Source organism: Platichthys flesus, chromosome 15, assembly GCF_949316205.1.
Source record: "Platichthys flesus chromosome 15, fPlaFle2.1, whole genome shotgun sequence".
Lineage (NCBI taxonomy): Eukaryota > Metazoa > Chordata > Actinopteri > Pleuronectiformes > Pleuronectidae > Platichthys > Platichthys flesus.
Window position 1 is genome coordinate 15118123 of NC_084959.1, and position 27833 is coordinate 15145955.

At 43.1% G+C, this 27833-nt stretch overlaps 1 protein-coding gene across 4 annotated transcripts in view; it reads right to left on the reverse strand.

Annotated features, from left to right (window-relative positions):
• Positions 1-8681: 8681 nt before the first annotated feature.
• LOC133969301 (unconventional myosin-XVIIIa-like) overlaps positions 8682-27833 on the reverse strand; it is a 63394-nt gene continuing 44242 nt past the window's right edge. For 2 of the 4 annotated variants that reach the window (XM_062405697.1, XM_062405695.1), the window contains 12 exons: positions 27586-27690; positions 27241-27387; positions 26973-27086; positions 25969-26085; positions 24928-25011; positions 21920-22057; positions 20582-20767; positions 20338-20477; positions 19627-19671; positions 13811-13933; positions 11931-13343; positions 9802-9943 (listed from right to left, as the gene is read on the reverse strand). In XM_062405697.1, coding sequence (XP_062261681.1) covers positions 11939-13343; positions 13811-13933; positions 19627-19671; positions 20338-20477; positions 20582-20767; positions 21920-22057; positions 24928-25011; positions 25969-26085; positions 26973-27086; positions 27241-27387; positions 27586-27690 — 2604 coding nt within the window. In that variant the 3' untranslated portion in view covers positions 9802-9943; positions 11931-11938. Of the gene's footprint in view, positions 9944-11925; positions 13344-13810; positions 13934-19626; positions 19672-20337; positions 20478-20581; positions 20768-21919; positions 22058-24927; positions 25012-25968; positions 26086-26972; positions 27087-27240; positions 27388-27585; positions 27691-27833 lie in introns of all 4 variants that reach the window. The other 2 variants (XM_062405696.1, XM_062405698.1) reach the window with 2 other exon arrangements.

The following is a 27833-nucleotide window of genomic DNA, read 5'->3' on the forward strand; positions in this document are numbered from 1 at the left end:
GTAGAGCCCATGGATCATATTTACACCCGGACAGCCAATCTGGGCTCCAGGGACGAGCGGCAAGGCACAGGAAGCGGAGGTCACTTGACCAAACACAACCCAATGCGGCCCTGTGGGGAGAATGCAACAGCTATACATCATGCCAGAGGCCATCCATCAACCGGCGTCGCTCGATTTGAGGCAGCCTCTCTGAGATTTGCAGCCGCCTCCGGTCCTTGAGGGACTGGCTGTGGTGACAGAGCCTGCACACTATATACCTCTCACAGGCCGTACTCTTAATACACAGGTCAACAATATCTGGAGGTAAACTGTCACCACACACGTTTAATTGAGATGGTTGTTGTTCATGTTATTCTGTGGCCATGGGAAGATAGTAAAAACCGGAAAAATATGACCTAAACTTTTAAATTAAACTTGCATAAATGCATTATACATTTTTTTCTACCCACATTGGAAACTGTAGGTAGGTCTGGTTGAGAAATAACATTGTATAAATAGTGACTGTAGCAGTGAACCAATCAGGAAGAGTTCTGGCCAGGGGTTACAAAAATAGTTTTTGGATGAATGGAGATGAATCAGTGAGTGAAAACCATGTTCCCAAAAGGCACTGTGATCAAATCCAGGAGACATCCTCCTCCTGTCAACATTGAAGGTGCTTGTGTGTTTTAAACATCCGACAATTATTCATCTTTTCAAATGATATTTCAGCAGCGATTTCTAGTATTCGTTTGTGGCAATTATAACGGTAGTGTTACTGTGTCTCTCTCTGGCTATTTTGCTAGACGCCAGAAAAAGAAAATGTTTATCGCCTCTACTGGTTCAACAGCAGCCCCATTTTTACTTCTGTCTGGTTTGGTGAAATATAATAAGTGCAAATGTTCTGCAAAATCCAATAGAGGCCCCACAAAGTGAATTCTAGCCACATGTTGGATAGTGCTATAGCGTCAGGTCAAAAGCGAATGTGAAACTCAATTTAGTCGTCATGCTATTAGTCACATCAAAGAATGTCTCGTCCAAACAAAATCTGAGTGTCTCATGTTTTCACTGCACTGATAGTAATATTGATTATGATGTGGCAACAGAAAAAGAAATACAACAAATCCAATTTAAAAGTCAGATGAAATCTTCATGTGTAGACTCTTCAGAAATTTAAATGATGATGGAGCCATTTTCAACCAAGGAGAAAAATTGAACACTAGTGCTGCGTCTGTGCCAGAGATGGCTTTCTTTCGTTTTCAACTTGCAAAACTTTTAAGAACCTTTTTGCTTTGCAATGGGCAAGCTCAAGCCACAATGACTATTTTGACATCACTGTATACGTCTCTACATCGAAACGTGTTTTACCAGCAACATAATCACAGACTTCAAGCTCAACAATCAACAATAATCAACAAGCATTGTTTATTTGAAAACGGTGGATCTCAGCGTTTGAAGATTTGCCACTGGCTCCGGCCCTTGAACTGCCTCGGTGAAAAAAGGCTGCACGGTGCTGGTGTTGTGGCTGGTGATGATGCTGGTGCCGGTGAATTGGAGTTGTTATGTCAAATGCATGTCTGTCACATGATGAAACTACAATAGGATGGGAAGAAATCAACCAGTTTAGCTGTACTGGGAGCATGCCATTTTTTCCAGCCCACCATCTAGTTCTGCCTCTTCAATAAATCCCTTCACCACATTTGTTTGTCTGTACTTAGTGATACTGCCTTAAAAATAATAACCACTTAAAGGCTTTTGTGAACCTTGAATAACACTGCCAGCTCTATTTTTGAAATGGTCTGTATTTATATAGGGGTGTTCTATTCTTGATGATGACTCAAAGGGTTTTACAGTACTGTTATGTGCCGTTCACACACACATTCACACAGTGCATCTATGGCCAGCACTTTTTCGATGCGGGACAATTTAGGGTTCAGTGTCTTGCCCAAAGAAACTTCAGCATACAGATGGGGAAGACTGGGATCAATCCGAGCCTTCTGGTTAGAGGACGACCGCTCTACCCCCTCAGCCGCCCCGACATGCGTGCCTTTTCTTATTTTCCTGAGCAAGGCCGCAAGCAAGCTGCCACATAGAGAATACACTGTTGCCGCCACATGACATTGACAGGAAAGGTATTTCAAATCATCCAATAATTTCTAACGTTGAAGATTTATAAACACACCTTGTAGCTCTTCATGAGACCAGCTTTCTCACACATGGGGGAACAATGCACAAACAGGATTGGGTAAGGGTTTACTCCTCATTGAAACGCTGTATCGCTTAGTCAAGGAAACAGCCGGCAGTGAGAGACGACAGCTTTAAACTATACATCTCTGTACGTTTGGCCCCCGCAGCAAGAAGTGAAATAAATGCATGTCCTTGCACTGTATGAGGCTCGTCGCAGGTCGACAGGCACTGTGGATTAATCTGTGCCACTTGAGTGTGTGAAGGTTTTGTGCTCAGTAAAACTGAAGCAGCGCTCTGAAAAAAAACAGAGAAAAAAAACACAGAATAACTTCCGACTGCGTGCCCTTCGATGAGCAGAGCAAAAGATGAAGGTGAGGAAATTACACATAGCCGGGCTCGGCTGAACTTCCAAGGACGCGGCTCATTTTTTACCCTTGCAAAAGTCTTGGGGAGGAAATAGACCTTCCATGTTGGGTTCATTGTTGTTAACAGCATCACCTCCAGAGCTGTTTGTGAATAATTCAGAGCCTATTAGTCGACCATTTACCTGGACACAAAGGATCCTAGCAACATCTGTCCGTGGTCAGGTAGGCGTTATGTCACAGGGAACTCAGGTTTTGTGTTTGTGTATCGTCCCAGGGAAAAGTCTGTAGTGTTTGAAGCAGGTTTACACCCCAAGTGTCCACAGGTTTGTGAACGGATAGTCAATATCATTTCATAGCATGTGATATCATTTATTTTATAAAACTATTATGCCGTCATTATAGGGTAGAAGTACTGACATATAACTTTGTTAAATTTGCTTCATGATGCTTTGCCAACATACACATTTACATATACACATACAAAATAAATATACATGTAAATTACTATGACCATGTATTTCTCTGTATAAATGTGATAGCTCGCATCAGCACTAAGGACAATGCTAGACTTCATTTTCTGTTTTATTTTGTTAGATCGTCCCTTCATTCAGTTCAGTTAGTTCTACTTCCTGTTATTGTTAATTTTCCTGTCAGATTTAGTCTGATCATCTGTTTTGAATCAACCTATCAGACCCCCTTGTGTTTATACCACCTGTGTTCCACTTCCTGCCAGATTGTCTTTGTGCTACCAGTAAACACGTATTCCAGACATAAAAAAAAAAATTCCTTACGCATGACCTCTGATTTTAGACCTAAGTCCTTTTGTGTGCAAGTAAACATTAGAATATATCGTCCTTTCCTTTCTTTATTATTTTTCTTTGATATTTAATCCGATTCTGTGTTTTTGTTATCACAATAAATAGCCCTTAATTAAAGCTGTGCAGAATTTACCCATAACAACAGATATATCCCTTTTTGGCTTTAAAAGAAAAGAAAATTATAAAATATCTTAAGATTATTATGTAATTCAGGGCCTTCATACCAGGTCATTAAAGTATCCTTAACGACTTAAACACGTAAATGTCAGGGTGACAGCTACATGGTGTAATATGCTTATTTTTAATTAACTGTATTTTATCTATCTCTGCTCAAATCATTCTTCTCTGACGACCAACGAATTAATCCAACTGAGAGAGCACAAGGCAATGAGCCCAATATGAAAATACCAACAGAGAATAATAAACGAGCCACGAAATAATGATCTATGCGCATAATATATGAAAATTCACAGATGATGTGTCCGACCATCCACTGCACTCGCATTTGGAAACAGCCAAGCTTTCCCACACTTTGAGGGCGAGAGATTGTAAATGTCAGCGGCTTGTCACTCAGACTCAGTTCCACATGAGCAGCGAGATGGACCCTGCTCAAAAGGGAGGACCGGACGACAGAGGAGACATTAGTATCGTGTCCGACTCGCTCACTGTCCGACTGTCCATCACCAGACATGTTTGAGGGACCACTTTATCACTTTATGCATATATTTTTTAATTATTCAGCCCCTGACCAGCTCCATTCACTGCCTCGCGGCTGGATGTTGATTGGTTCCCCCCTCCCTCTTGAATAACTGTTTAAGCTCATCCAATTGGCTGCGGCCTCAAATTGCTTTCCCCCTATTTCGGCGAGGTTAAGTTGAAATGGAAAAGAAATTATGTTTTCGATTCAGGGATCAGATGCGAGGGGAAATTACTTTCTTTCAGTCACTGCAGAAAGGACAAAATTAAACCTTCAAAAAAATACAACTCCAAATATCAGACGCCCTGATATATAGCTATTCAGATGGCTACATTTAAAAACACTACACTTGATATCGGAACTATATTTTGACACTTAATTCTGATGATTCTAGACTTCATATGTCACATTATTTGTTGTTGTGCAGAGCTTGACATCACAAACATTTTTAAATACCCTTTCCATAACATACAAACAGGTCAGCTTCATTAGAATTCAGTTTTCAGAGAATTATACTGTAGAATGACACTATAAGGGCCACCTGACGTCAGTGATATGCAGATGGTCTTCGACAGCCATCCGACCCTGCTGTAGATTCCAGCAGAGCATTTCCACCACGCACATGCCAGGCACGATGGTCCAACACCGGTTCAGAGCCAAATGGCCACTGGGCTTTTGTGTTTGTTGAAAATAAATCTCACTTTGGAGAGGAGCATGCTCCTCTGGACAGTGATGTAGTGCGGTATCCTGAGGTTTAAATAAAGTGACTCGAAAATGCTCTAACGACTTCCATCTGCTCCGTGAGTTATGCTTATAAATTCTGCAATTAAATGCATAGTTAATTCCAGCTATTTATCAGTTTATTGGTGTGGCGTTGGTGAGTTTTGTAGTAAAGACCACCAAGCTGTCAGTTGCTGGCACCGAGACGGGAACATTTTATCTCCCGGCGCAACGACTTGTGGACTGACAGCCCTGAGGAATTTATTAAGTGCCTGGTAAAGTCACAATGATGCATCGTTTTCACTCTTATTTTCCAACTTTAAGACCTCGGCATTCTAGGGGATGAATTCATCTTAAGAAAAATGCTCTTGCAGTGAACGAGTGTCTGGAATACTCGGCACAGGGATCTTTCGGGACAGGGGCATGCTCATGTGCAGAATGTGATGACCATGAAGTGGAGCGGCACAGCTTGGCAGCAGGAAGCAACATGGCCTCCTGGCTGGAAGTAGGACCTGGAGATTCAAGGATCATTAGAAATCGACCGTTATACATGGACATAGCTGCAGGGAGAATGGGGAGCGTTCTCGGCCAATCAAATCTGCAGCAAATGCGGGAGTGCGGTTCTTTGCTAAATGCAGCTGCAAGCCTCCTACGCAAGTCTCTGTCACCAACCCCGCCCGAGTCAACCCTCCCATCTGTTTGGCCGCTAATTGATATGGACAATAAAGTTGCCTCCAATAGAGAGCTGAGCAGGATTCAGAACGATGCAAAAAATACTGTTGTTACAAAAGTACTTTCTTGTATGTCTGATTTGGCAGTAGATATATTGTCTTGCTTGTGCTGAGCTGAAAACGGAAGTAGGCCTCACAGTGGGTGGGAGTTGAAACAGGTGGGGTTTGTGTCATTCCAAATCTGAGAGTAATCAGCCAATTCTATAAATCTCAGAGTATGACCTCAGAGCTGATTATCTGTATGTATATACTGTATGTATATATATATATATATATGTATAATATCCTGTCTATAACCATATAGCAAGGGAAAGTCAAAGTTGTGAATGAAATTGCAGTACAGTGCAGTAGCGAGTGCTAGAGGCGTTTGCGAAAACAGGTAAATGATCTTTCCAACACTTTCCCACTGAGAGGGGCCAGTACAGGGAGAAAGACCATTTACACCCTTTTCAAATCCCTTAGTTTCCGCAGACTGCCGTAGAGTACATCCTAAGTCCTCATTTCGCCCTCACCCACCCACCCACACACACACACAGACACACACACACACACACGCACACACACACACACACACATTAACCAGTGACAGAAACTCTCCTTTGGCAGGACACTAAGCACTGAACAGCTCTGCGCACAGCAGGGTGTCTTTGGCTACCTGCATGCTCTGGAGAGGAGATAGGGACAACATGGAAGTCGGTAATGGACACTACAACGTTTCATTTTTTCAACTCCTAAGCTTTTAGCAATTTTTTTTAAAGCTTTACTATTTTTGCTTTATAGGCATGGAATGGCATGAAATATGATAAATCAAAGATTTCCCTTCTTTCTGCTGAGTGCTTAAAACTGATGTACTTTAATAGCAAGGCCCACACGGGAAGAGCAAAAAAAAGCTTTTATTGTTCCCCAGGCCCTGCAAAGACCTCTGCAAAATGTAAACAATGTTTGAGTCTACCGTTGGGCTTTGTTACAAGGGCCCACTACTGTGCAGTTGTCGATACAGTGGAAATGATCTGTGCAAACAAAGAGAGGCTCCCAAGTAGCAAACTCTGCTGCGTCTTTTCATCTCTGAATTGCAAATGAACGCTGCCTCTTCACCTGGTCCCTGCAGGCAGTGTCCCAGGCGCCTCCAATCGGTGCTTCATTGACAGCAGGCATCCAACAGAACACTGGGAGTGGTAATAGCTGCAGATGATGCCTGATAAACAGGATCCCCCCCCCCCCCCCCTCATACTTCACTGTCTGGCAGGGTGGCCTCTAGCCAAGGTCAATATGGAACAGAGCCACTTATGCAAAAAAAACAAAAAAACACTGGCACACAGTCTTATTTAAGAGTCAGCTCTGACTCAGTTTGGCTCTTCTAAATATGCTTTGTAATTTTGTTAGGTGCATCTCCGTCCATACTGGCACATGAAATTGATGAAAAAAACGTAAGTATATGCGGAAGCAACATATTCTAGTCAATAAACAAATGGACCAAGCGGTAATGGTAAGCCTATGGGCATTCTGAAATATTGTGCAGGGCAGTGTTGTCCATGGAAACGCAGCATTAAACTTCCAGTGCAGCGAATTCCTGTGGCCAAAGCTATTCTGTCTAAATAACAGGGAGGGGTGGCACCGTAAACACAGACTTGCTTGGCTTTGTCGAGCTAATGACTTCCTGCTCCAGTGGCTTGTGAAACAGTGTTAGAGCCGAAATAAGTAAAATCGGGAGCAGAATTTAATCCGTCACTCACTGGAAAGCCTTTAAGCAGAAACATACAGCCACCCAGAGGGTGCACGCAGACGAGGTGAAATTACAGCAAAAGCTCCCTGGCAGAGAGTGAAGTACCAGAGCAGGTTGTGTGTAGGAATGAGGATTACAGATTGGTTGGATAAATGGGGGGGGGGGGGGGGGGGGGGGTTTGTGAAGACAAACACACTGAGTGTGAATGTCAACCAAGGTGGTAATGTAAAACCATCAATCCTTTAGAATCTAGGTGAGCTTCGCCTATGTAGAATAGAGATTGATGTGGAGAGGAAGAAGCACTTGCTTTCACTTTTTGATCTCCCTGAATTTGCCCCCAGCTTGGTTTCGAACTGTGTAGCTGTGCCGCAGTCACATTAACAACCCAAGTGTGGCAAGGCAGCGTGCTCAACCTTCAGTCTGTTCTTTTTTCAACCGCCCAGAATTAATCAGTCCTATGAATTGTTTGTTCCCTCTGTCGTCTCCCGGGAACCCTGGATGGGTTTGATGAGACGCTTCTCTGGGGTGGATGAGCTAAAATTAATCAAAAACATCAGTGAGTTGTTTTGCTCAAGCCGTCCTGCCTCTTTTCTAACCTCCTTTTTCTCCAGCTGTTTGTCTGATGGTGGTGAATATGAAACTAAACTGTGTCCTAATCATACCTTGGTGCAATAACACCGACTCAGGGAGCAATCGGCAGAATGTATTTACAAAAAAAACTCAAAAATCACTGATATTATAAACAGCAAATGGCGATTTGATAAATACTGAAAATAGACAAGCTTTTCCAAGTGATATAACAAAATGTTCAAACTTATGCCAGCAACTCCTACTCAGAGGCAATGAAACTTGCGATTACATTTTTAGAGTCTGAATCACTGGCATCAAAGTTTCCTGTGTTCCACATTAATATTCATTTCTGAAGCGAAGAAAAAAAACGGAGAAAAATAAGACACGAAATGCAGATTAGCCTCTTCTGAGAAGATATGCAAATGGAGAGCCAGACACTTGAAGCCTTTCTTTGCACATGAGCCGACAGTCCACATGCACATATACTTTATATGCTCCCTTCTTCAAATCTATACGCACACACGTAGTTATTATTCTGTACGGCTAAAAAAAGAAAATGTCCAGCAAATTTCTGGTGTCTGGACGGCAGCATTCTGAAAGTCTAGCTATTACTGTCACTTCTGCTCTGAAGAAGTACATAAAGGTATTTTATTATATTAGTTAACTGGCTTTAATAAAGAGTGCACTGGTATCTGAATAACATAAACCAGTGTCTGGGGGTATCTACATAATACCTCTGCATAAAACATCATATTTAACAAATCTATTCTATATCAAAATATGATTCTGAGGGGTGCCCATTGTTTTGAATAAATGAATTAAGTAAAGGAAAAGATCTGCCTCCATGTATGAATTTTCGCGAACTGCAATAACAACAAAATCCGCAACTGAACCATCGAAATGGACTTATTGTACAATATGATGTTTGAAGGAGCTTTAATTTGACAAAAACGGGAACAATATGCAGTGCATTTGAAAGAAACAAACAAAAAAACACCATACATTTCTGCATCTCTCAGATGTTCAAAACAAAAGGCTCCTTTATAAACAGCAAAAACATAAATTTCCTTTGAACCTTCAGAAATATGACACAAGTGGACCAGCCTCCAAACAGCCAAACCGTCCCATCATGCACTCCACTTAAAGTTAGAAATAAAACATGAACATGACATAAATCTTAATAAAATCTCCCTCTTGCTAACTTTAGAAAATCTTATTTCATCTGCATATTGTGTTCATGTAAAGGCTTTGATTCCACATACGTTACGCAGACTATAAATATTTATATATATATATATATAAACTCTTAGATCAGAATTATCTTAAATCCATTTCAAAGCATTTCAAAGATTTAAAGCCTACAACAAATAACATCATGCGTATAGAAATATTTTTCCTGATACTGTTTTACCATGATGTCTGCAATCATGAGTGAGCATCACTTCACTCAAGCGATGGGTATCTCGATGTGGAACAAGAGCCACATGTAAACTTACAGCGAGATAACGAATTAGAAAATGGGTTAATTCCTCCCAGCACGGCCGTCCACATTAATGGGGGAAGAGATAAGACCAGCCTTAATAGTTGGCTGGAGCTTCTTGGAGAAGTCCAGCCAGAGTGGGCTTATCTAAATCCTCTTGGCAGAGATATCTGACTCGTCGGAGGAGAGTGCAGGGGAAGTGCTTAAATTTGCCTGAAAAGCAGCTCTTAGAAATAAAGGAGCGGAAAGAAGTTCCCCAGAAAGTGCTTCACTGTACTGTTCTGTGTTGACTGACTTATTCAATATATTCTATCGTTAAAAAAAGGGAAATCAAAAAAAAAAGCACAATCTAACCATCAAAGCAAAACCACTTCATAATGTGAGCTATAATAAGTTAAGTGAGATAAAAGCGGCCCGACTAAACTAATCAAAAGGGTTGTGTTGGCTTTGCGGCGCGCTTGTTTTTGTCCTTGGCAGCTGGGAGGCGGCGGTGGTCCCTCCTCTGTGTTCAGTGCCACCGTGAGCACAAGGTCGCCCGCCTCCGGGTTACGTCGCGCTCTCTGCCAATAAGCCATCGCTGTCTCTCTGCCCCAGTGACTGCCTGCTGGAGCCTCTGTCTGCCTCGTCTTCTTCATCCGATCTGCCAGCGCCCAGGTGTCTCCGGTACACGGGAGGGCTACAGGGGTCAACACACACATGGACACACCCTCGTATCATTACTATAGAAGAAAGTGTGATGGGGCTGAAGAGGGCAAAAGGGGTTTCATGCAGATATGGGAAAACTACAAGCAAATTACACATCACAATCTTCTCCAGGCAGAATCCCCTAATGCATGCCTAGTGTATGTGTCCGTTGTTATTATGGTTGCTTCCAATTTCAGTTTCAAATTAGTGATGTGACATGAGAAAATTAATATTTCAGGCGGTTGACCCCATGATGAAACAGGGTTACTTGGGTTAACACTCATATTAGTAAATCAAACTAAAAGTATGGCTGCAGCCTGGACTCTACCTTCTGTCTGTACATAAAACATACTCAAAAAGGCATTCTAACAAACTGCTGCTCCTCACCCTTTTGAAGGCTCTGATGTCTCTGAATTGGTGTCATGAGATGTGCAGACAGACACAAATCTAAATTTAAAGTCAAACACTCAGATTTAATCAAGACTATAATTGAGACAAAGGTGTCCCCATAATGGGAGTAAAGTGTGATTTTAGAAGTATGAATAAAAGACTCTGTTGGAAATGAATGGGAATGTTACAGACTACCAGGGTCGTGGTTTCCGTTTCTAGTTTGACCAATCACGCTCGAGCAGGCTTCGGTTGCCGGCATGTGAACAGTTTTGAGTGAAACACGTTGACCGAAATGCATCGGCTGTCTGCTTTTTAATTTATCTGCATTAATACAGAGATGAGCCAAAATGGGTCTAGACCTAAAACACCTGCAGAAAGCATCACTGTTTGTTGTGTGTGGAGAATCGTTTGACTGAAAACCTATCCGGGGTCAGATGACTGCTAATGGGCTCCGAGATTGACACATAAACAAGACATCGATATTTACTGTAAGGATTTTCAGTTACTTGTGTCACCCTGGTTCTCTGAGGCATTCCCAGTGTGAAACATCAAAATGCATCTTTGACAGAAAACTAAAATGTTGCAGTTTGGGTTAAAGTGTTGATGTCAACTGTGTGCTAAGGAGTTCCTCTCTTGGCAAGTGTAGAAGCTTTTTAAAGTAGTCTTGGGTGAAACTTTCAATAGAGACTGAGATTTGAAAGCACTTGTTTTGTTAAAATGCACACACATGAGCTAGTGCAATGTTCCCCCCACTTAACTGGCCTTAATTCAAGAGTTCAAACAAGATCTAGTGTGCAAGTGGAAAGGCCTATTCATATTCTAGTAGAACAACCATCCAGCAGCTCTCTACTGTTTTCTTTTTTAATCACACAGGAAAAAGATACTGTGAGTGAAACTACTCTGAAGCAAATTTTAGCGTTTTAATTATGATGCAAAGTGTCACGTCTCTTTCAACTCCTCTCAGTTTACACATGGAGGCAAAGAAATGATGTAATTAAATTTTTCATCTCATTGCCAACATGTGTTTGTTGTGAAGGAGCGGCCACAGACACACAACTCTCTCTTAACACTATGGCAACATCAAACACAACATTAGGAGAAGCACTCGCGTTTGCGGAGATGTGATCCATCTTTACAGAGACGGAAGTGAAAAAGCAACACTGCTTTACAACACTCGCAGCTCCGATGACACGTAATTACAAGAATGGATTACTTTGTACAAGAACTGTATCAGCAGTTGTTTATAATGGAATTTAGAAATAAAATAGAGAAACCGAAGAGTGTCAGGAATGCCGACTGGAGGCAAGCTACAGTGTACTATAATAAATGGGTGATCTTTTAAATGAAGACAGATGTTGGCAAGAGCAAAGAAAAACAAATAGCCGCGTGCTCTTATTAGCCGGTGTGACATTTGAAAAATGCAGCTGTGGCCGATCCAGTGCAAGTCCACATTAGTGTATCCCGGAGATTATTCAGTGTCACAATAAACGTAAACATCCAAACTAAGTTAGTGCATTAGGGAAAAGATCCTGAATCAGTTTCACTTATTCCAAGCCCCTGGGTTATTATCACACCGAGCATCACCTTACTGTTGGTATCAGTCACTGTCAGGCTTGTAGAGATACTTCATCACCGTGTTGTCCACTTTCTTCTGCTTCTTCTTGGATTCCTTCTTGCCAGTTGGCCCACGCCCTGCCGCCTCATCATCAGACGGGTGTTTTTTGGCCCGTTTGACACTGCTGGAGCTGCGGTAGGAGATGGTGGAGTCGGAGGAGGAGGAGGAGGAGGAGGAATCCGATGACTCTGAGGAAGAAGAGGAATCCTCGGACTCGCTCTGCTTCCTACTCGATCTCTTCTTGGACTTCTTGTCCTTCTTCCTCCTTGAGCTCTTTCTGCTGTGACGATCGTCTGAGGAGGAGTCATCTGATGGAGAGGCTCTACTCTTTTTGTCTTTGCGACTGCGGGCTCTGCTGGCACTCAGGGTACTGGAAGGCCGGCTGCCGTAGTCCACAGCCGAGCCTGATGCGGAGCGCCGCACGCTGGATGAGCTGCAGCCGAGCCCCTCGTCTTCTCCCCTCTCACTGCCTGGCACCTTCTTCTCATCCTCCTCCTCCTCATCGCTTGAGTCATCAAGTTTGCTGCGCTTGAATTTAATGGGTTTGAAGCTCAGCACCTCATTGATGGCAGCCTCAAGGTCGGGATCTAAGTAGTTGCGGTGGGTGACTGTTTTAATGTCGGAGAGATCTGTTGGGTTGCTGCTTGAGGACCGTGGTTGAGCTGGGGTAGAACAGCTGCGACTTGTGGATCGAGGACTGTAAGCTGAAGTCCCCCCTTCACTAAAAGCTATGCTTTTGGCATCATCGTCATCATCCTCACCGTCACGAACATTCAGGCCAAATTCACTGAGGCCGCAGCTGCGGGCCAGGGACAAGCGGGAGCTACTCCTCCTATCATCTTTCCAAGAAGTGCTGCGATGTAGTGATCTGGGGCTAGTGCGGCTCACACTACTGATAGTTGATTTATTGTCATCATCCATGTCCAACATGCTCCTCCTGGTGGACAACCTGCTGGGAGCCACAGATGACACCATGGACTCCTTATCAAAATCGGGGCTGGTCCGGGAGGTCCAGCGGGACTCCAGGCCCTTCCTGGCTCTGCTCGTGGCCTCCGAATAGGCCATGGAGATGACAGAGCCTTTGTCGTCCAAGTCTTCCTGCGCCTGGCTCTTCCTCCTATCGTCCTGCAGCTCTCCAGACCTAGACTTGGCTTTACGGATTGAGGCGTGGTCTGGCGCGTCAGGCTGTTCTTTGAGAGTGCTAAACAGGAAGTTCTCATCACCTGTTCCCCCGATGGAGTCTTTCAGGTTGGCGCGCTTCCTGTAGCTCAGGGAGCTCATGACAGACACAGATCTGCTCTGCTCTGCTTCTTTCCCATCTTTACTGATGTCACTCATCTTCTCCTTACCTTCTTTTACCTCCTTGGCATCTGCATTTGCGGAATATCTGAAGGGTTATGAAGTCAAAATTGACACACCGGACACCACAGAGGACAAAAAGAAAATATCTGAAACTACCATTAAGCGGAAACACATTCGTTTTGTCCTTGGAAACAGTCAAGAGTCAGGGAAACGATTGTTATGTACAGTGGCCATTGTAGAAAGTGAGGCAATCAACTGGTGAGAAAATCTAACTGTGGCAGAGGCGTCATTTAGCCGGCGAGCCAACTGGCCAGGGGCCACCTCAATAAATGTGACAGCAGCCATTTCCCCATTCTGCCTCCTGTCATTAGACAGATTACTGGGAGAGAGGGATGGCACCTAATCACACAAAATACCCATCCTTCTGGTGCAAACGGCCCTGGGTAATCCTGGGCCTTTTTTACGGTCGGGGATGTGGGTCGTTTTATCGCTAAGTTGCCACAGGACCATACATGGTAATCTGTCATGATGCAAACGGATGTGACCACTAACCTGGTGCTTTTCAGGCTTCCCTCGTCTGACAGCGTCTTGGTGGAGCCTTTGTTCTTCGAAAGCCAAGACTTCACTCCATCCACCCGGTCCTCCACCTCTGAATCGGTGTCTGTCTCATCCCCGCTGTGATGAAACAGAATCAGCGAAGAGAGTTTGTGACACTCAAACATTGCACATTGAAGAAATATTCCCTGTAACAAGTCATTCTTACATTCAGAGCAAAAAAGGATCAACCAAGTGCAGTTATCGCCTTAGTTTTCAATACGAGTCAATTTATTTTCTCAGCCTCTTGATACTTTCCCTAATCTGCCTGGTGCGTCGATTCCGACATATTTTCAGACGAGAAATTGCACCAAATGACTTGTTATGAGAATATTTTATGCAGTGTAGCATTACAGTCCTTCCACAGGCAAAATAATAATTAGTTTTCACATCTCGGAAGTGTTTTGTTAGTCATTTCAGAATTGAAGCTTTTTGTTAGTAATTATATGCGTGCTCTCATAATAACGGGGGTCAGTATGATGCACAGGGATCCAGGCAGGCCACACATGAGCATGAACGTGTTATACAATGATTCCTCAAACTCAAAAGGCTTTTCAACAGCTGTAGATGCAAAAAAAAAAAAAATGCATCATCTAGCCAGAATGTAGATGAGGCTCTTGGAGGCATAATTAACTTGTTTGGCTGGATCCGGGGCTGCTCGCATCTGTGTGGCATGTCACCTGCTCCTGGTGATTGTTATTGGAGAAGAGCCATGAGGGCCCAGTGGCCCTGCGCTTGACATAACAATCAATATACAAAGACCCGCGGATCACAATGAAAAAGCACGCCGGATCCCACCTGCGCTCCTCTAAATCCACGGTGCATTTACTGAATTATCCGCCCCATTGTCCCAGAAGCTTAATGTGACAGGGCCGTGGTGGGGAGGAGGAGGAGGAGGAGGAGGAGGAGGAGGAGGGAGAGTGGCACAACCTCAATGCTGGCAGTCGATGCTGCCATCATGGTCAAAATGCATGTGACAAATTCTCTGCTCCGCCCGAAACAAAAGCTTCTGCAGCTGCGTGACATGGGGAAATAAATGTTCCACTTTCACGTGGACAGATTTAAAAAGCCCACCGGGGCACATACTGTATGTACTGGCGATATATACTACACTTAACCTGTGTTGCCATGGCAAGCTCTGTCAGGGCAAATTACACTGTCCGTGAAATAGTTTATGGTCTCAGAGCGAGACAATGCACGGTCTATTAATATCGGAGATGACAGGGTTGTTGAGGATGAGGCGAATGTTTCAATTCCTCTTGATTTAGAGCAGACTGACTTTCATCTCCGCCGTTATTCATAGCCTCACTTTCGGTAACTTTCAAAGAGCCAGGCTTCATCAATCTGAGATGTTCGCCCTGTATATCACCGAGACGCAGAGATATTTCATCGAGTGTCCACGGGGAGCTGACTGTCATTAAAAATGAAAAACAGGGAAGCAGGTAGCAGCGCTCGCGTCTCGGACAAGCTTATCCATCTGAACCCTTGGAGCGTGTTGAGAAATGCTGGGAACTAGCAAACGCGGGGAGGTGTGAGATGACAGACACACTGCTGAGCTCTATCATTTGTCCACATTCCACATATCCATCTACACAGGGCTCCCAGTGAGCAGTGCACCGTTGCTTTTGTCACCGAAGCTTTGTGTCACGTTTCCTCAGAGAACACAGAGTCCTCGCGACTCTTTTTTTTTTTTTTTTTTTTGGTAATCTGCCTAAAAGCATTTTTACGTATTTTTAAATGATGAATGTGTGGAGGCGGAGCTGCGAGCGAGCGGGCACAGAGAGAAACGAGCCTTCGATTCTCGGGGACTTAGCTGTTATCAGGATTTTAAGGCCTTTTAAGAGCATTTGCATATACTTAACTTTCTCGCCATCAACCTTACAGCCAGGTTTTCTTAAGGGAGGGTGATAACAATGATCGCTCAAGGAGACTAAATGGCCTGAATACGTGATGTTCTACACAAAATCCTTTAAATTGTACAGTTTAAGAGGTGTTTCATGAGGCGGCGAGCCAAAACTGTGAGTCCGGCTTCATGCTGTTGTGTGCCACCGCTGTATTTTCCACTCCCTCTCTTCTCTACCGCATTCTTTAAAACAACTGATGAAAGCTCACCGGCCGAAAAAATTAATAAAAGATAATAAGTTCATTAATACATGCGAGTTGATTACACATGCTGCCCATTTGCCAGCTCTGATGATGCTTTGACTTTTTAACATGATCTATTACACAACAGAGCACTGACGCCAGCCCACAGCGATATCATCACCCCCCTACCTCTCGTCACACACACACACACACATGCACACACACACACACACACATTAACACACAAGCATGAAATAAAAGGTGGCTCGCAATTGAGTGCTGTGCAAATGATGTCACAAACAATTTGTCCTTGGCCCCACACTACTGGCTAACCAGTCCTGAGGCTCCCAGATACAAGCAACCCCCAAGAATTTAGAAGTGAACATTAATCGCTTGTGACAATCGGCCTGCGCTGGTTGTAAATCTTTGTCAGAAACGCTCAGAATCAATGTATATATGGCTCGGTTCTATCACTTTAGCACTTGTGGTCACAAAAAAACATATTTTTATGGCGTCTGTCCAACATGAGCTGATTGCATGAGGGCTAGAATGTGCATATAGGGCCTCGATTAATGATATTGGAACAGTGTGCACTACACAAACTGGGATGTAATTCATAATCAAGGATAATCAGCTCCTTGTGCTACAGAGATATAGAGAATTCCAACCCTTATGGTAAGTCTACTGATGAAAGCATTTTCATAGTTTGCTTTAAAGCAGCTGTCAGTGCTTGAAAAAGGCTCGACCTTTGTTAATTCACATTATAAAGATCCAAAAACAGTAATAATCGAACTATCGTAACATCTGTTTTTTAGCAACCAGTATAGCAACCAAAAATATCGAAGAATGATGCAAATCAATTGGAAGATCCTCTTCATAATTAGAACTAAAATCACCTCCTCGGTTATTGCTCATCCATGCTGCTAATGCAACGATGTCGAAGGAGGGAAAAATGCAATTAAGTAAACACGGCGTGTCATTGTTCTTTTCCTCAAGATGCACAAAAAGAAAAGCAGGGCGCCGATACACACACAGGTTTCCTGATGACAAACGGATAACAAACAGCATGGTGATAAACACGGGTGATGCCGTGTGTCTCCGAGGAAGCGATCAGATGTTAAAGAGGGGAAGAGGGGAATGTCGGCTGGGTGTATGTGCTGAAGACAACATTTCTTTATCATGCTCTGATGAAGGTTTAAATTATTTAACATGCCACAGAGATTCTTTTCATCGTCAAAATACTGCAATAAAATGGGGATTTAGTCAAATCAACATATTTTACATTCACAATCACACATTTAACAAGCAGGACAACACTATGAAATGAGATTGGATTAGTGGAGCATTTGCATGCATGGGAATCAGCAGCAGAGCTCTGGGTGAAAAGGTTTTCCGTGCACCGCTTGCTGACTGTGCAGCCGTGGAGTCTCAGGGCGCCGCAGCCATTTCCCCGTCACAAGCATCGCTCACACAGTTGCACTTAAGTACGGAGCTCAGTTCACGCCAAAACTTAAACAACCGAAGCACGGTTCACAAATTCCCTACATTTTACTTGCAAACACGGTTTGGTGGTCAAATACAAAACCCCACTAACAGACTAATGCATTTTGTTTCCTGAATACAAAACGCACCTGTCAAACAAATACACAAAAACCCTTCCCAATTTCCTACAAGCACAAAATAAACAAATCCCACAAGTATAAAGACATGCATCTTCATGTCCAAAAAATAAATTTGGTACCAAAACTTATTAACTTTTGGCATGAACTTAGCTCCATGCTTAAGACCTTCCAAAGCACATGCAAATGACTTCCACAATGCTAAGAGTCTCTTTGTGTAATAAACAATAACACGTTTCACTTTACTCCAGATATTTGTGCATTTTCAACACTTTCATTTTAATATTTATTTTATTATTATTGAGCAAATTGCAAGAAATCCCTTATTCTAAATAGCCCCGTAAAACTCTCACTGCACTTCATTTCATCTCTCTTCTCTATGGGTGTAAGGTTGTTCTTTGTGTTCTTATTATTCTGCGTTATTCTTAGTTTGAAATATGAAAACAACGTATAACCTCAAGCCAAGGACATTATGTTTTCGTCTGCGTTCGTCTCTGTTAATTAGAAGGATTATGGACGGATTAGCACGAAACTTGGTGGAACGCTGCAGAATGAGTCGGCGAAGAACCCATTAAATGTGAGTGTGTGTCCGGATCGGATTCTTTCACTTTCTTAAACATTTCAAAACAGGGCTTTTTTTCTACATTTTTGTTGATTTCTCAGAGTAAAATTCATGGATCTTGATGATGAAATGTATGAGGGTGTACAATTTGGTGCAGATCCAAATTCGAATTGTGCTGGTTTTATGCTGTTTGTCCATCTGTCAGCAGGACTACGCAAAAAAAACACGATTTTAATCAAAACTGTGTGGAAGGTTTGGACACGGGCCACAGAGGAACTCATTATAACTTTTGGATAGATTCCGATTAAGGTGGCAGATCCATGATTTTTTGTGAGATATGACATCTCTTGACATTTTTGTGAATTTCCTAACTAAATAAGACAGCGATCTTGATAAAAAAAATATCACACAAACTATATTTATACCGATTTTTGTGAGTGTCTGCAACTTGGTGCAGCTTGATTTACCTAAAGGGACTGTTGTGCCTTGGTGTAGGTAAACACTCGACTGAGTCACATTCTAGTTGTAATTGCTTTTGACCAAATCAATTAGGGAATTTTCCGCTTTAAACTGTTAATAGAGATATGTTGCAGTCTCAGTATTGCTGTGACACACCGAGGTAAAATTGTTAAGGGGCTGTGATATTGAAATTGAACTACTTGCAATTTTGCAAAAGTAAACAGTATCCATGGACGTATCCAAATTCATTACTTTTATTTTTTTTTAAGTTTTACTTTCAGCCTGTAATGATTAAAAAATCTAATTAAATCACTAATAAATCTCAGACTCAAATCTCATAAGAAAAAACTCAGACAGAAATAGATTTGATTCGTTTCAAGCTGCCAAGAAAAAATAATATTGGAAATGTTGGAATGTCTGTAGAGAAAGTTCAGGAGATTAACTCAGGGATGGGGATGCCTACCAAGTGATTTAGAGACGCCACAGAAAAACTGAAGTTCAGAGGAATCAGCTTTGAACCCGAGATCCAAACCAGTGCATGCTGGTTTATGATGCGGTTTCAAATGGCAGCAGAGGATGGTGTAAGACACAAAACATTCGTGGAGACAATGATGCAGTATTACCAGGGGTCTGTAACGCTTCGTTGTGTTTCAGGTTGAATCACATTTACTGAAGCAGCGAGGAGAGAGTGTTGTGCTCTATTTATCAATCTCCAGTTTACATTGTGCAAAGCATCTTGTGCACCCTCAGATTCGTTTCTCCTTGTTTCTCTAGGGAAGAAAAACAAGCCTTGAAATCTCCAATAAGTGCAGAGGAGTCCAGGCGCAAAATGAAATTAAACTGAATGAAACATCAGGGCTTTTAATCATAGGTCGATTTTTTATCAGAGATCTATACCGCAGACATGAATTTCTATTTTTTTTTGAAATTGCTTCTCCTCACTGTGTCAGTGTGAACAACACAAACTGAGCGGTGAGGGAATACTGCATCACTCTCTCCTGCTGGTCCAAATGTGACAAAAAACAAAGGATGCATTTTCCCATTCTCACGTTTTGTTCTTTCTTTTCTGATATTTTGTCACCATGTCTTGCAGACTGTGGAAAGTGTGGCAAACACCAACAAAAAGAGGGGAGAAAGAGAGAAGGTGAGATACACAAATAACAGTGGAAAAAGAGGACAACATGAGATATCAGCAAACAAGTTGTTTTACACCTTCTTCCACACACACACAAACACGGAATTACTATCCTTTGCGAATCCGCGACTTGATAAATCAGCCTGCGCTGCTGCCGGCCTTCTTCTCAAGCGGAGCCGCTGTGCGTTATGTCTTCCTTTTTCGAGATCTGAATTACTGCAGTCAGTGTTTACCTCAGTGGGCTCAGAGCTAGTCTAACCCTCAACCCCGCTGCAAAGAGGGAAGGGGGGGGGGGGGGGGGTAAACCAAACAGGGAAAACCAGCGCTGAGACAAACAGATCAGAGGCAGGGAGCTAAATTAAACCGTGTGAGAGGTACCTGGGGAACACGGTGTAGTACGACTCACAGAGAAACAAAAGGGGCGAGAGAGGAATTGATGTCGGAAGATGTGGGAGACCGCGAAGACCGAGAAGACACGAGCCGTGATTGACAGACTCAAACTCCTTTGGTTACTTCTCTCGCAGCTCACGACGAGAACACGCTCGCGCAAAACACACATTACAGATCAAGTGAGGCAAAGGTAATTGTGCCGTCTTTTTGTGGGAATTCAAAATCCGTGAGGTACCTGTTGACTAAGTCGTCGTTGTCGTCGCTCTCCATCTCGTCCTCGATCGCAGCCTGCAGGTCGCCTATCCTCTTGAAGGCCAGCTTAAGGTCCACTTGTAAGCTCTGATTCGCCGCCTCCAAGCTCTCGATGTCCATTTCCTGGCGAACGGATCAGAGCACAGAAGAAGTGGGAAGTTAATCTCCTCTGGAGCGTAAAAACTCCAGCGAACGGCCGCGACCCTCCGCGCAGCCAAAGGTCTCACCAGCTCGTGCTTCTTCCGGCTCGCCTCGCCCTCCTTCTTGGACAGCTCGGCCGTTTCCTCCTTCATGTCCCGCACCTGCCGCTGCATTCGCTTGTTCTGCTCCTTCTCCCTGTTTTCCGCAGCGACGTACTGGGCTCGCTCCTCCGACATCTTTTCGAGGTTCTCCTTCAGGCGACCCGTCAGGCTCTGGGGAGGAAAGGAGGTGAACTGGGTGAACTTGTCCTTACTAAAGGCCACATGAGGACAAATGACATATGTGCACCGCTCTTAGTTCTAAAACTGTATTGATGCGAGTGCTGTGCTCAAGGGATATCACAGGACTGCTGGAGTACACAGCACCAGGAGTTTTTTTTAGTGTTACACAAAAAACACAAGAACCCAATAAAACAAACTCCAAAAGAACATAAGGCCAATGATAAGCTAGTTAATAACGACAACGTAAACATATTTTGACACAACCGTTCAAACCAAACCTATTTCCCCATAGGTAGTTTGTTTGAAACCAATATTATTCATAAAGATGGATGACATGACAGCTCCCGAAAAGTGAAGCCAAAGCCTCCCAATCGCCCCTAGTGGCTGCCTGCAGTATAGGTCATAAACCCTGCCTCCTCTCTGTTAGTGGACAGGACATGGACCAAACTAAATAGTAAAAGTAGATAACAAATACATGTTTTCTTCTCTATTATTTGAGGCAGTCTGGTCTTTTCATTCTGATGTTTGTTTAATTGCTCAATTTCAGGTAATTTTGGTTTCAATTAGTTTTTTCAGTCATTAAACTCGATTGAATCCCTATGATTGACAGCTGAAACTGGTGGAAGCGTAATCACGTCCCCATCATTATATAAAGTGGAAGATTTCTAACCATTACATATCAAGAGTGGTGCAACAACTGCACACGAGTTTCAAGCACTAAGTAAACATGTAACCATCCATCACTTCTATTCAAAATAGGCCCAGCCAAACCGGAAATAACAAAGCCTGCTATAAGTTCATGGTCTAGAAAATGCAGCAGCACATGTATACACACACTCCTGAGGTGCAGTCAATTTGACCACTCCATGTGGTCAAGAATTTTCCTTTAATGCATGTAAAAACATCAATTTTTTACATGGTTCTATCCTCAATTATTAATCAAAAATACACTCCCAGTGGATGATGGATGCTTTTCTTAACCAGCACCGCAATGATGCGGAGCTTTGCAAGCAGCACTATACTGTTCCCTCACTTTATATTATACCCCTCTCTTGATCAACAGAATATTAAATACCAAATTTGCATGTATAGGCTCACAAAGCCTGTCTTCTAAATTCCGTGAGGCACGTAGGAGTAAGTCACCTCCAGGCGTTTGATCTGTGTCCTCTCGTACTCCAGCTTGGTCTCCAGCTCGCGGATCTTGGCCTCCTGGCGGCTCACCAGGGACTTCTCCACCATGGACTGCTCTTGGAACTCGAGCTGGCTCTGCGCGGAGTGAAGCTGGGAAAAGAACGCACATAATAACATGCATGTTAACAAACCCAGGAGCGGTACCCTTTGCACCCGACCGTCTTGACTTCCCGACTCGACTTTCCCACCTCTTCTTTGGGGAGAACTTGGATATATTTGTACCTCTGCCAGGAAGGTTCTATTTGCATCTGCGTTTGTTTGTCTGTTTGTTAATTAGTAGGATTATGCAAAAACGACAGGGTGGATTCTCTGGAAATTCGGTGGAAGGATCAGAAAGAAACCATCGAATTTTGGTGTGGATCCGGATCAGTAGGCGTTTGTGGAATTTAATGTTGTAACATTAGGTGTTTTTCAACATGGATCTTGAACATGTAACAAATGACATGTTCAGGGGACTGATATTTATGAATGGTTGCAAATTGTTGCAAAAATACAAATAAAAATCTGGATCTAGTGAATGTTGTTTTATAAAGAGGCTGTTGGGCCTTGGTGGAGGTATACGTGCTCTCTGACTGCCATTCGCGTTGCTGCTGTTGCATCTATGAAAGAACACTAGATTAGCCTTCAGCTTTTCACCCCCTTCATCCTGCTACATGTAAATATTGTGTATCCAGTCTCAATAATGAGATCTAGATAAGCCCCTCGGTCCACAAATAGTCAGGGGAAGATCAGGCTCAGGTACACCGCGGGGCCGAGCTTCATGCAACGCACGCTCGTACCATCCAAATCTTTTTTCTGCTGACTGATAAGAAGAAGGAAAGATACGTCACAACATCGCCTGCCCACAAGGCAGCGTGGCACCTAATGAGGGAGTTTGCATCTGAGACATGGAGGATTTGGAGTTCTCCTTTGATATTAGTACAAAAGCCAACTCTCCCTCCCTTCTGGTGATGAGATAACCACTTCAAGGTCAGACGCGTCAGATGGCTATCGCTACCTTTCTCTGGCAGGTTTTAACAATGCCTTGCAGCTTGTGTGTGTCTCTCGTGCGGCCAAAAATATTCAGATGGCTTAGTGGACCGGAGCGTTGTCACGTGGGGAGCTTAGTATAATAGATCCAAGCTCTGCTGTTAGGGAAATGGTGAGAGATCATGCTGAATTATATTTGAATTAAATTCTGTCCTATGTCAAATAATATCCCTCACATCAGCACCTGCAAATGAAAGTGTGTGTAATGTGCCACAGCTTCAGAGTCACTTAGCACGCAAATGCATCACAAAAAAATGGCCATACATTAGAATGCGACACACGACATGTTAGATGTTTTCCTCTAAACAAACAGTGGTCCATCAGAAAAAAAAACACTTATCATAAAAGCATTATTATTTTCACTGTTATTATCCCGAGGCTTAAATCAGGTGCATTAGCCTCTTTACATAATGAACACACTTTTATTCTGCGCCTTAACCATTTAGCCGACAACTCCAACACAGCCCACAGTAACTACACCAATCTCCCCAGAAACATGATGGTGATTTGTCGGTAGCACAAGGCGGGGACAATTCAGAGATTTCTAGGATAATTTAGTAATATCATGAGAATAGAGTCGCAATTGTGAAGAACGTCGTAATATTACCAGAATAGAGTCTAAATTTAAAGAGAAAAGAGTTGCATTAATACTAGAATAGAGTTTCAGCGGGGTTAAGAAGCAAGGACAACCAAAATCTTTAACCAATCCAAATCGAAATCCCTTTAAATATCACAGAGATGTACGTCCACCACCAACCCCGCTACCAAACATTCCACAAAAGATACAATTACCCATGAGTCTTTTCAAAGTCCTTATGCTTATGATAATGTGGTTCTGATGTGACAAAATATTAACATTTCATTTGTAAAACCTTGAGTATATGCTCCATATTCAACCTCTAGAATGATGAATGATGACTTTAATGTCGTAATATTCCAACTTCAATCCTGTAAAGTTACGACTTTATTTTCATAATATTATAACTTTAATCTTGTAGTTACGACTTTATTCTCATGATAGTTCGACTTCATTCTCCCTCCAAGGGTATGATGGTGATAGCACTGGAGCTGGTCATGAACCAAAGTCAAACTCAAGTAGAAATATTGAACTTTGAATTTCAGACTTGTAGCTGTAGGTTAATAAATGGCAATGGGTCAATTTTTAAATTTGGATAATGATGCAGTCATCTTTGAATGATTTCATTAATCGTGGTTTAAAATGTAATTAAATCAAATGTGTACTTGGTGTGTGTGAGTGAACAATGAAACTAGCAGGTACAATAGCAGCAAAGAGCAGGACTTTGACTCACTCCATTACACTGTTCATGTGTGACAGTTAAATTCCAACAGGGTTTTTCACCTGATTGTTCCACTCCATGCTGGAGGTTTTTGCCATTGTGTTGACGGATCACGTTTTATCACGTTAATAGATGAGTCATCTGTTGAATTAACAAACCTCACAACCTGACACTGTTTTCATGCTTATTTTCCATTATCACACTTTTCATTTACCTGAATATGCTCTGATCTTTTGAAATGTGTTAAATTTGGAATGTCCACACATCACTTAAATAAATGAGACTGAAGCTGCTGCATTGAAAGAGGGCTTTCATTTTATCTAAATGCTTCAACCATGGAGTGGGATTGCTGAGTTTATAAACATAACCCTTCCTTTATTACGAGTAATAAAAGACTAAAGATCAACTTCTCTCCTTGACTCTAAATCATCATCATTTCTATTTAGATACCAAAATTGCTTTGCATTTCTGAAAAGAAAACCCCAACGCAAGTTATATATATATATTTTTTTTTTGTCTTCTTTTTGTCACAATAATCAGAGGGAGCCCAAGTTCTGATCAGAGAGCAGCGTCGAGGCAGCGAGCAGGTTTCTGACGTAGCAGCTGTAAAATGAGTTACTTTTTTAAATCTACCTTCTCCTGGATCTCCTGCTTCTCCTTTGTGGCCTCTTCCAGCTGGGCCTGCAGGTCAGTGATCTGGCTCAAGTCCCTGGCAGACTAGTACACAAAGAAACACAATCACCAGACAATTAGATAAAGAATTACAAATTGTTGTGCTGTTCCTTTAAATGTGTTTAGTAAAATGTAAACTTCACTATATGACTGTTCTTTGATGAAATACATTGAGGCTGGTAATACCCTATTTATCAACCTATTTTCTTTTAAAATCTCAAAGCTCTCAAGCTCCAAACGCCACCTAGTGTTTCAAACCCTAACCCTAACCCAATGTCTATGTAGAGTTAACCGTTTGGGACGTGTCTATGTCGTGATATTTACATATTGCCACCAGCCACTGCTCGTGAGTGAGAATCTGGAAAGTTGCCCACATTGTCATGTCTATACTGAAACTAAACCTCTAAACCTCTAAACCACCACACTGTCTACCATTCAGAGACGAATGAACCTCAACTGTCTCTCTCTCTCTCTCACACACACAAAAGTACCCTTTTCTATTCTTTTTCGATTGAATTTGTGTGTGTGTGTGTGTGTGTTTGTGTGTGGGTGTGTGTGTGTGTGTGTGTGTGTGTGTGTGTGTTTGTCAGAGAGAGAGCGAGAGGGGGGAGGAAGGAAGTATGATTGTCAATACATGCTTCAATTATCTAGAAAAATATCACATTCTTTGTAAATGGTTACTGAACCAAACGTGCTTGTGCCAAATACTTTGTCATGTGATCCGCTGTAGAACAGATTGCATCTCCCTGACTGCAGCACACACACTGTGTTCAGAGGAGACTTTGTCCTCCAAACCAAAAAAGCCACAACACTTTCCACACGCAGAGAAGAACAGAATATTAATGTCCATGTTAGAGGTGGTTTCCCACAATTGTTCAGCCTTATCAGGATTAAAGAAATACAAATATTCAAAGGTATTATGGCCAGTGTTGCCTATTTCCTTCATATGGCTCCTGCTCTCCTGAGGGACTGATGGCAGAGGCGTCAGGCAGGAGGAGTTACCTGGGCGACTGAAGACTTGTGTTTTTTCATCAGCTCATTCATGTCCTCCTGATCCTCCTCCATGCGAGACTGCAGGTCGTTCTTCTCTCTCTGGAGCCGGCTGAGCTGCTCCTCCAGCTGAGGGACGGGTGAGGAGATAGAGAAGGAAACACACACACACACACACACATATTAGTTTAGAATGACGGGATTTATTCATGAGCTATTGAATATGATAAATGGTCATTAGCCGGGCCGGGCCGAAGCAGTCCTAGAATCTCATCTAATGGCGATGAAACACAATCTGGACAGGGTTCCGGCCGGAGGACGAGACCAATTGAAGATAATCAATTGGCTCATTTAGGCTGGAGGAAAAGTGCAGCCAGTGCAGCATACTGGTGATGTCCTATTTAGAGTTCACCCTCCTGTGTTCGGGGGAGGCGGAGAGGGAGGCGGGGGCCGGGGCCCTCAATATGCACTCTCTAATCTAAGACATTTACGAGACCTTCCCTTGCCATAAATGCGGCAATTAACAAGCAACACCCAGGCACACCGCACTCCCATCATCCCAGGAGACACAAACATCCCCCAGCCAACGGATCTGAGTTGCAGGCGGCGCTCTCAAGAGACAGCCATTAATGAGCAGAAATTTTCCGACAAAGCTTATTTACCCATTAGTGCGAAATGTTGAAATCAGACATGTGCCAAAGGCCATTTATTATTGTAATATCCCACCACGGCTTGATGATGTATGCATATTGATATTAGAGCCCCCCGCTGTATTTTGAATGAGTGGAACATTTTGATAGGCATAATCCAACATTAATTAAATACTGTTTGCTGCTTCTGGTTTCATTTGCTCACCAAGGGAAGGCTATAGAAACATTTCCACAAAAATTTCCCTCCCTTATCAATGATGTCAAATAAAAAAGGCGCAAAAGGTATGTTTCATTATTCATACATGCGTGTATGTACACACGCTTCTTGTTGTGGCGCAGAACACGAAATTTGAACACGAAACTCACCGACATCTTAGATTTGACCACATCCTCCATTTGGATGTGCAGGTCCTCTATTTCCAGCTCCATGCTCTTTCGAGCCTTCACCGCCGCCGCGCAGGTGAACTCCGACTCCTCCAGCTGTGAGAAACAGGAGGAGAAGAACAGGGGCAAACGTAAGTAGGCCAAGATTAAGAATCTCTCCTGGATATGCAGAGGACTGAGGATCTATCAACCAGTGCATGTTTTGATTTAGCCTTTTGATATCTGCTGGAGCACAGCGGTGAGTTCGTACTTGATTTTTGAGCTGGGCGATCTCTCTCTTGCTAGGGGCGTTGCTCTTCAGGTGGTCCAACATAATCTGTGCATCAGCCAGAAGGACTTTGGTTCTCTTCAGGTCTTTCCTCAGCCGCTTCTCAGTCTCCACGTCCCTCTGGCTCACCTGAACAGAAAAACACTCCTAGCCTCAGTTGTTACACACACACACTTGCTTTTGCGCCCTTCTTCAAAAACTCAGAGCGCCCCCTCCCAGACCCGAAAGCCTTTTCTTTCCAATCAAAAGGAAGTGGCCCTGCACTAAATCGCACACACTTAGCTGCACTGCACTGACAGGGACCAGAGGGCGGAGTGATGGGAGTACCTGGTCCTGGGCGGTGAGCAGTTTGGACTCCAGCTCTCGTCTCTCGCGTAGCACTTTCTGCTTGTCCTCGTACTCCTCCTCCAGCTGCACCTCCATCTGTTTCAGCTGCAGGACACACGCACGGTGTGTTGGGACGCACAAGCAGATGATCAGTGGCAGACAAAGTCAGACGTAACACACCATCACGCATCCTGTTCGACATGGCTGCTCTCACACATCATAAGCAAATGGTTCCCCTCCTGAGTGGT